The sequence below is a fragment of the Monopterus albus genome, unplaced genomic scaffold (assembly GCF_001952655.1).
Source record: "Monopterus albus unplaced genomic scaffold, M_albus_1.0 scaffold242.1, whole genome shotgun sequence".
NCBI lineage: Eukaryota > Metazoa > Chordata > Actinopteri > Synbranchiformes > Synbranchidae > Monopterus > Monopterus albus.
Window position 1 is genome coordinate 170115 of NW_018128122.1, and position 8930 is coordinate 179044.

Below are 8930 nucleotides of genomic sequence, written 5' to 3' on the forward strand. Positions count from 1 at the left end.
TACACCTTGATAGAAAAGGGTCAGAGCAACTTTATGGACCTGAGCAACCAGAGCAGGCTGGTGGTGAAAGAGCCCTCCCTGCCCATCAATGAGCTTCTAGAGAAGAGCAGTAAGACCAGCGAGTCCAAATTCACCCTCCACCCTTTACCCTCAGCTGTGTGGCCAAAGCACAGTGACCTGGCCCCCATCCCTCACCAACACACTCCCCACAACAAGAGCAAAAAGGCCCCCAAGAGCGATCGTCTAGTGGAGCACAACAGTGACAAAGCCAGAGAAGTTGTTGGTCTGCTTCCCAAAACCCCGCTGACAGGAGCCACAGGTGCAGCTAACAACCGCACTGGGCAGAAAACCAACCAGGATGCCCAGTCCAACATCAGCCCATCTCAGCAGAGCAAACCAGAGGGACACCCCAACTCCAGACCCAGGGGTCCACCCCACACCCTACCTCAGGGTCACCCACACCAACTGGCCCCTTCTGCACGAAGAGATGCCCCAAACCGACAGATGGACCCAGAGGAGAACCGACCGGGCAAGGCGAGTCTCTATCAGTCAGGTATCAGTGCAGCGACCCAGAACAACAGCCGTCAGCCTGTCCTCAACAACCGCCGTACTTCCAGCCTGCTTTACCAGTTTGACATCCTGAGACGAGGTATGGGAGGATTTGACCTTAAAGTCTGACCTGTTTGAAATACTGACTTAACCATATATTCAGGATCTTTGAATGTTACTCTCTTTGGGACTACGTATTTCAAAAGATTGAAATTTAACCTGCTGGGAACATCTTTGATGCTCAGGACTTATTACCATCAATAATCTATGTATTCTGACCTTTAAAATATTATATTACACACTCACACTGACAAATGGGTAAAAGGTTGCATTAGAAGTTACCTTTTGTTCATGTATAAAAAACTGTGTTTCCTCGATTTCTCTGTCCTTGCATCTTTTCCTTGCATTTTACATGAGTGGAACTAAGACACAAGGAAAAGATGCAAGTGAGCAAACCTAGCTGCAATTAAGGCCCATTGGCATTTTCCCAGTGTCGAGAGAAAAACCATGGGAAAATGCATTAGGTGAATCTCAATCTCTTAATTTGATCCACATTTCCCTCACTCTTTTCCTTGCATTTTAGTCCCGCCCACGTAAGATATGAGGAAAATAATGAGAGGAAAATTCGCAAGGAGAGATGAATTGAGGAAATATGTTCATATTGGCATGAGATGTCCTTTCCTCCAGTCCTTGATCTGAAGTGTCCAATTACCAGGTGATTTCTGATAAAGGGGCATGTTGTTTTCTAAAAGACTCATGCTGCATTTCCACTATCAGAACCTAACAAGCGGTATACCCCGTATTTCCCTTAACCATCACCAAGCATAGCCTCCAGTGTTGATGCGGCCCAGCCTGCTTTATTTTCCACTGTATGGCCCCTATTCCATTGCCTGGTACTGGCTCTATAAAACAAAGAAGTACCTTACCTAGGTAAATAGAGAAATAGAATAACAGCATTAGTGTAAATAAGCCTAGAGGTAATCCTGGCACAAATGCTACTGATTATATGATTATATTTTACAAACATTACAGACAAAGTGCACCATGTTATCTAGATCTAAATAAGGAAAAGGGTAGAATTCAAAATACAATATATATATTGTTAATTAAAGTGTGCAAATATGCAAAATAAACTTTAGAAAAAAATAAGAATCTAGAAAATAAATTTTCACAAAAACAAATCTTGTTTTACATTATCTTGATTTTATTAAACTGTTAATAGCGGGACCTTTCTGTATGGACTTTGCATGTTCTCCCTGTCTGTGTGGGTTTTCTCCAGGTACTCCACCTTCCTCCCATAATCCAAAGACATGCAGCTTAGGTTGATTAAATTCAATGACTTCTTTGTTAATGTGCGGCCTGAATTAGCAAAGAATATTTGTGACAATGATGTGTCCTATGGCACTATTGCTAATCTTATTGAAAAAAAATCAGCATTCTATGTTCCTTAAACCAATTGAAGAAATGGAGGTTAGACATATAATTCATAAATGTGACAATAAGACATCGACTGACAGTGATGGAATAAGCATGACTATTATTAAATCGGTAATTGATGGTTGTTCTAAACCACTAACTTATATCTTTAATTTCCTGCCTTATTGTAATATTTGGGGCAAAAAGTAAGGAAACTGGATTTTATACGTGTTGTATTAAATCCACAAAAATATCAAAATGCCTTGGAAGAAGAAGAAGAAGGAAGCTCAAAAGTCAAAGGGAGTCCTGTGGACTAGGTACTGACCGTGTGATGTAACGTCCCTTGTTCATTTCCTGTCAGTCTCTTGTTTAACAAAGAAACACTTCATAATGTCACATTTGTTACTTTTTCAGAATTAAGTCGGTCATACAGTAATATCTTATCATCTGACAAACATATAAAGTTCACAGAGTTCACACACAAATTTAAAGAGTGATAATGACAGTGATGTTTTTTTTTTTTGCCTTTCCTAATTCCTAGTAGTTAGTCAGTGTCCCCTGCCAATAATTACAGCCACGTCCCTGAAATCTGGCTGTCAATGTGTCCCTTTATGTGCAATCTTTTGGGAGTGAGAGGTTGTAATGACACTAATGCAAAGTTTGTCAGACTGTTCTGATATTGTAATTAAGATATGACACCACTGCATACAGTATATCACCTTGTCCAGTCTTGCACATAAGCATTACTTTTGCATACAGTATATCACCTTGTCCAGTCCCCCTGTTGAGGCATGACAACCTTGCCCTTTGTAATGCTGCAACAAGACTCTAGTAAACAGTCACTCTCGTTCCTTCTCATTCTTCCATCTTGTCCCCTGCTTGTCTTCTCTGCAGAATCCGACTTCACACACGATGCCTTCTGCATGAGTGAGTGCAGGAAGGAGAAGGAGGAGAGAGAGTATTACTGCTACAGTGAGTTTGGTATGTATCAAATGATAGACAAGGACTTTGTCCAATGGCAGACAAGCAAAAATTAAGTGCAGGCTTTGATTCAGAAGACTTGACCAATCACCTTGAAGGTGATCATAGTTAGTGATTTTTATAATAATGATTGATCCATAATAATTAAAATCTGGAACAATCTTTGACTCATTAGCTTCTTGTATGTGGTAATTAACTAATACAGTTTTACTAGCTGGTTAAATTTTGAGCTAAGCTGCTGTGCAGTCTATCTGTGTGTGGCAGCTAGACATGAATTTTAGGAAACATGTTAATTTGATTCTTTTTGAGAGATAGATGACAAAATCTGATCTGTAACATAAATATGAACTCACAGTCAGTAGCCAGTTAGCTTTGCTTAGCCTAAAAACAGGAAAGGATGCAAACAGCTAGCTTGGCTTTGTTAGAAGGTGACAAGTTATCATAGGCCAGACTGTTTTCCAGTCTTAAACTGAGCTAACCGCTCACTTCAGCTTCATATTTACCTGATGGTGAAAGTACAATCCTCTCATCCAATTCTGGACAAGAAAGCAAATGTATATTTCCCAGAACTAGTTCTTTAAAAAAACATCCATCTAAATATGCATGACATGTGCACGTTCTATGACATATATTATTAGCATGCTTTTCATGTCCTTGAAACAGCTGTCAATGGGATAGTTCATGACATTGATGTGCTGCGTAACGGAATACGCCTCATTACACTGATGGTTAGCAGCAATGGCTTCTACAAGATGAGTCGTCTCTATGTGACCCCAGACAGCTTCTTCTTAAAAATTCGTCTTCTGGTCCTGGACACATACAATTGCAGCAAACCCTGCCCTGATATCAAATTGGGTAAGTAATAAGCCAAAATGAACTCAGAAGGTAGACAGGCTGTTTGGTTTAGTTAAAAAATAAAACTGTATATACACTTGCAAAGTATTCTTTTGCAAATTAAACTCTCGTGGCTAATAAAAATGATTGTGTAGCTACCCATCTATTAATTATATTCATATTATACATAATTACAATTCTATAACAAGTTTCCATCTCTTTGTGGAATGTGGGAATTCTTTTTTCCTGAGATCAGCTTATGCAGTAAAAACTACTTGCTTAGAGTATGGATGTATTATAAGAGCTGGATACACCCCACTGCCACTCAGCTGTTCAGTCAGTTTTTCCCAGTGGCCGGTCATGGTACTACAATGAAAAAAAAATTGCTCCTAGGAGTGAGTGTTCGTGTGTGTGGTTTCTGTCTCTAAGTGTCAGCCCTGTGATAGACTCGTGACCTGTCCGGGGTGTACTCCGCTTCTTGCCCAATGTCAGCTGGGACTGGCTCCAGCTCCCCGTGCCCCTATTCAGGAATAAGTGGTATAGAAAATGGATGGATTGATGGATAATGGATGGACGCTGATGTGACATATTTAATACTGTGCTGCAGTTCCTCATGATGACCACCAGATGACAGTGAAGACTCAATTTTACTACACCTGTCATTTCACTTGTTAAGGTCTGAAATAATAAGTATTTTATGTACATTTATATATATGTATTTTAGGCATTCTTTTAAAAATTCAGACATCTGAGGAATCAAGAAATCAAACTGTCAATGTAGAATATTTTGGACACTCTTTTGCACTCCACATACAAGAACATAAACATAAAATAAATAAACCCTACTCTGTGAACAGCTGATAAGATCCTCACAGAGCCACATTTCCCCTCTTATGATGTAAAAAAACAATGGGAGCATTTTCTTTTTATCCAATTATGAATGAAAGGAGTGTCACATCAAAGTGTTTATTTTTGTGTTTGGGACGTCCCACTACTCCCCTTTCCATCCCATCCCATCTCATTCCTGAGTGACCCGTATAAAAATACCAGGAATCCCCGCTCTGTAGCAGACCTTAAAGTGCGTCCCCACTGAACGCTCAGGATGACAGGGATCATTCTGTTTCTCTTGCCTCTAGGCTTTCCTCTGTTCAACACAGAAGAGCATGTTATTAATGGTGAGTGTAAACTGCTTTGTGTGTCATAGTAACAACATGTTTATGTTTGTGAGCTAAACCCATTTTTATTCCTAAATGCTCACTTGCTGAATTACACTTTTTGCCAGTGAGAATTACTAATAATACTGTTATAAAGTTTGCTACATTATTATCCACTGCTGTTGTTGATTATTTGTTGGTATACACTCTGGGTATGTTCCACAATGATAAAAGAGACGTCTGTAAAACTGTTGACAGCACATCTCAAGCTGCAAACCAGGTCAGTTATCACTCTTTGTATTATGAATTTTTAATCCATGGTGGAACACACTACTGCACATGTGAAATGGGCTACACAAGGCGGAAGCTAACCTGGAAGAAATTTTTTCTTGGCATATGCACCAGGCAAGCAACTTTAGGTGGGAAGAATGGGTGCAATCTTGTAATCCAGTATCCAGTTCTCCTTAATGCATCCATGGTTTAGAGCAAACATCAAAATCATCTTTTTCTAGTTACTTTAAAACTTTCTCTGCTTGTTCTCAAGGGACCAGATATATTATAATGGGCCAGATCTACCACCGGAGGCGCCATCTTCCCAGTGACCTTTTGAACCTGCTGGGAGGTAAAGTGAAGCCTGGAGACGGCCTCCTGCGAAGCAACAACTATGTCAAGAGGTTCAACAAACGGAGACACCAAAAAGCCCTGGAGGCCACCCGCTCCAGGTGTAGATAAACCCAAACACAAGACTTTCGTCCCCTGCTGCAGGGGAAGAGACTTTGCAGCTTACATGAACTGATCGTAATTAAACCCTCAGTATTGTGCAAGAGAGAAGACATTCTGTGGAAAACATGGATCTACTTTCACGTAGAGTTCTATGATGTATCATAATCCTGGTTCATATTTTTAATTAATCCTCAGGTTCTGACTTGGGGTCTGATAGAAAACACAAGCAGCTATTAAATTAATTATCAATTAAATTGATTTTCCACAATCATATTGTAATGTTTTAGGTCCCCAAACAAGAGCGTCTCATTAGCCCACTATTATATTCTCAAAAGAGCAATTACAGTCGAGCTCCTCATTCATTCATGGCTGGTTCATGAAGCCCCTAAATTAAAATGTTACTAGCTCACTTTTTAAAGAAAATTTGGTTTATCTGAACCACAGCTTTCCATTTAGCATGACATGATACTGTATATATAATAGGTATATTATATCATCATGCATCAGAATTCGCTTGGGCATTTTTTTTTATTCATGTGTCTTTAACAAGCCAGTGTTTGTCCTGTGAATGAAACAATGTCAAATCAAGTCTGTATCTTCATTGTTATTCTAGATCACACTTATGCACACAGAGGACAAATAACTGGTCTATTGTTGTTTCTCTAGCTGGAGCAGTAGCTTCTCAGAGCAAATGGTCAGATCCTGTTTTCATGTTTAACAATTGAAATTCTGTTCTTAAACAACATTTTTAAACAATATAGAAGAAAAACTTATTTTATTAGGAATTGGCCTTATTGGCTTTTTAAAATAACCACAGTTGCTCAATTAATATAAAAAATAACTGGAAATCATATGTCCTTTCATATAAAATCCAACATTTGTAATTTATAAGAATGCAAAATGTTGTATTGCACTGAATAGTATTGTTTTGTAATACCCTGTTCTGTGCATGTTTTCACTGTGGTTGTTATTGCTAAGCAGGAAATGCACTATTAGGGTTACAGGGACCAAAGGGAGTGAATGAAGGGCCTGAAAAAGCAGCAACAATCCCCAGTACAGGAGGAGGAGTGGAAAGGAGGGAAGAGAGAGCACAGGACATTTGCTTGTCATGAGAGCGGCTTATTTTTCTAACTTTAATTATGTGTTCATGATGAAATGTCTCCCTGAGTAGACTGAGACATCAAATGGGGCCTTGCCGAATGAGGAGGGGTTTGTTGTTATAGGGACTACGCCATAAATCTAATCGTAGGAATTTGATCCTCTCCACACCTGGACATGACTCATGAGAAAAGTGCCTGCTTGTTGCAGGTCCTCTTTAGGATGGTTCTTGTTTTCTTGCTTACACACAAACACATACTCCTCTGGGATGGCCAAAACTCTAAAGGGGTATTTAAAGTATTTTGGGAAGATCAGAGAAACAAGCGGGCAGGGGGGGCACGGTGGAGAAGGAATAAAGACTTATGTAAAATGACAGGGAGAGGATGCAGGCAAAGACAGCGGGGATGGGTTTTTAAAGGAACAGCTTCTTATTTAATCAAAAATCCCTGGATGATTGTAGTACAGCCAGGAGCTCCTGCTTCTTATGAAAGGGAGAAGATTTGCACTGAATACTTGCATTGCTTTACTATACATGAACCAAATAAAAAGTGTATTTGTTTTATACTCAAAGGACCCAGTGAGAAATTTACTTGTTTTTAAACCAGGCTATCACATATATCTGCCCACTGACCGAAACACTGATCTTTATTATCATTCCCAGTGACTGCATGAGAAGGAGACACTCTAATTGGAGTTTAACAACCTCGGTCTCCGTCTGGCCTCCAGGAAAAGAGACTGGCTTGGGAACTTGGACGTTGAGGCAGGCAGGATTGAACCTCTTTTCTACCCCTCTGTCCGTCTGTCAGCTTGAGCTGGTCAGTTCCCAGGCTCGATGAAACCTCTATCAGGGATCAGCGCTGGAGGGAACAGATGCAGGCGGGCAGGAAACAGGAGCCTGCTCCACATCTTGGCTACTATCGCAGCGGGAGGACATTCCTCATCACAGAGGATGTAAAGGAGGAGGGAAAGAAAGAGTGGAGAAAGGAGGGGGAGTTGGGAATATGTCCAAGTTGTTTCCTGTGTGACAGCCCCCAGGCCACAAAGGGGGGAGTTGGAGAAACAGACAAGGGTGGTGCACTGAAACAACTTTGGACTTGTGGTCTTCTGCAGTGCTTTCAGCAATCATGTGAGCCTCTGGATTCATTTAGTGGCTTAAGTGGGGAGATAGGTGAGAGAGGTGGTGGACAAGGGTGTGAGAGGAGAGTGAAAGGTCAACCTTAGAGGTGGCTGTTGTCTGTCATGTTGGGAATTTGATCACAGGGAGAGTTTGTATGAGGGTCATGACCTTGTCCTTCAGCACTCACTAACAGCAGCATTCAAGATAAGGTTTGAATTGACTTTGCACAGCCAGATTGGCACACTGCAAGTACGGTAATTAAATTACCACCAATTGCCACATGGAGATACTCAGAGGCCAAAATGGGCAAGTCCTCCACTTTGAGAGGTGTGAAATATAGTTGATTCCTGGAATTTGACTCAAATGATCTAAAAATATAACAATGAAATAAATAAATACATTAAAATGGTTTGAAACAGTAATATCTGTCAAAACCTATGCTGTTTCAAACAAATTTCTTTTTAAAATATGCACAGAAATATGAGTTGGTAACATCAAAATAAGTTAGCAATTTACTCTGCTGTGGTATGCCCCAGGGTTCTGTCCTGGGTCCAAATCTGTTTGTCATCTATACATATGCTTCCCTTTGGTAAGATGAATTATTTATTTTCCTATGTGTTATCTATTTGCTTTAACTACAGAAGATGACAGAAAACAAAGGAGAAAGAGATGTAACATAGGTCCCAGACTTGAATCAGGGATGTTGCAGTTCATGGTCAGCAACTTAACTCCTAAGCCACAGCAGTGATGCATGGTATGCTATTTGAAAGGTAGGGTATGTCCTATCACCACTATGCAAGAGATATTCTATACATCTAGTTTAGGCTAGTGGAGGTTGGTGGAGAGTTCCTGCCTCAAGTGGAGGAGTTCAAATATCTTGGGGTCTTGTTCACGAGTGAGGGAAGGATGGAACGGGAGATTGACAGGCGGATCGGTGCAGCTTCTGCAGTAATGCGGTCGATGTACCGGTCCGTCGTGGTGAAGAAGGAGCTGAGCTGTAAGGCGAAGCTCTCGATTTACTGGTCAATCTACGTTCCGACTCTCACCTATGGTCATGA

The 8930-nt window shown here is 40.5% G+C and overlaps 1 protein-coding gene across 1 annotated transcript; it reads left to right on the plus strand.

Moving 5' to 3' along the window:
- LOC109971997 (uncharacterized) lies at positions 1-8215 on the plus strand. The gene is made up of 4 exons (XM_020620576.1): positions 1-649; positions 2860-2946; positions 3610-3801; positions 5479-8215. Exons 1-4 carry the CDS (start codon positions 34-36, stop codon positions 5664-5666), a joined length of 1083 nt encoding a protein of 360 aa, XP_020476232.1. The 5' UTR covers positions 1-33; the 3' UTR covers positions 5667-8215.
- Positions 8216-8930: the final 715 nt, after the last annotated feature.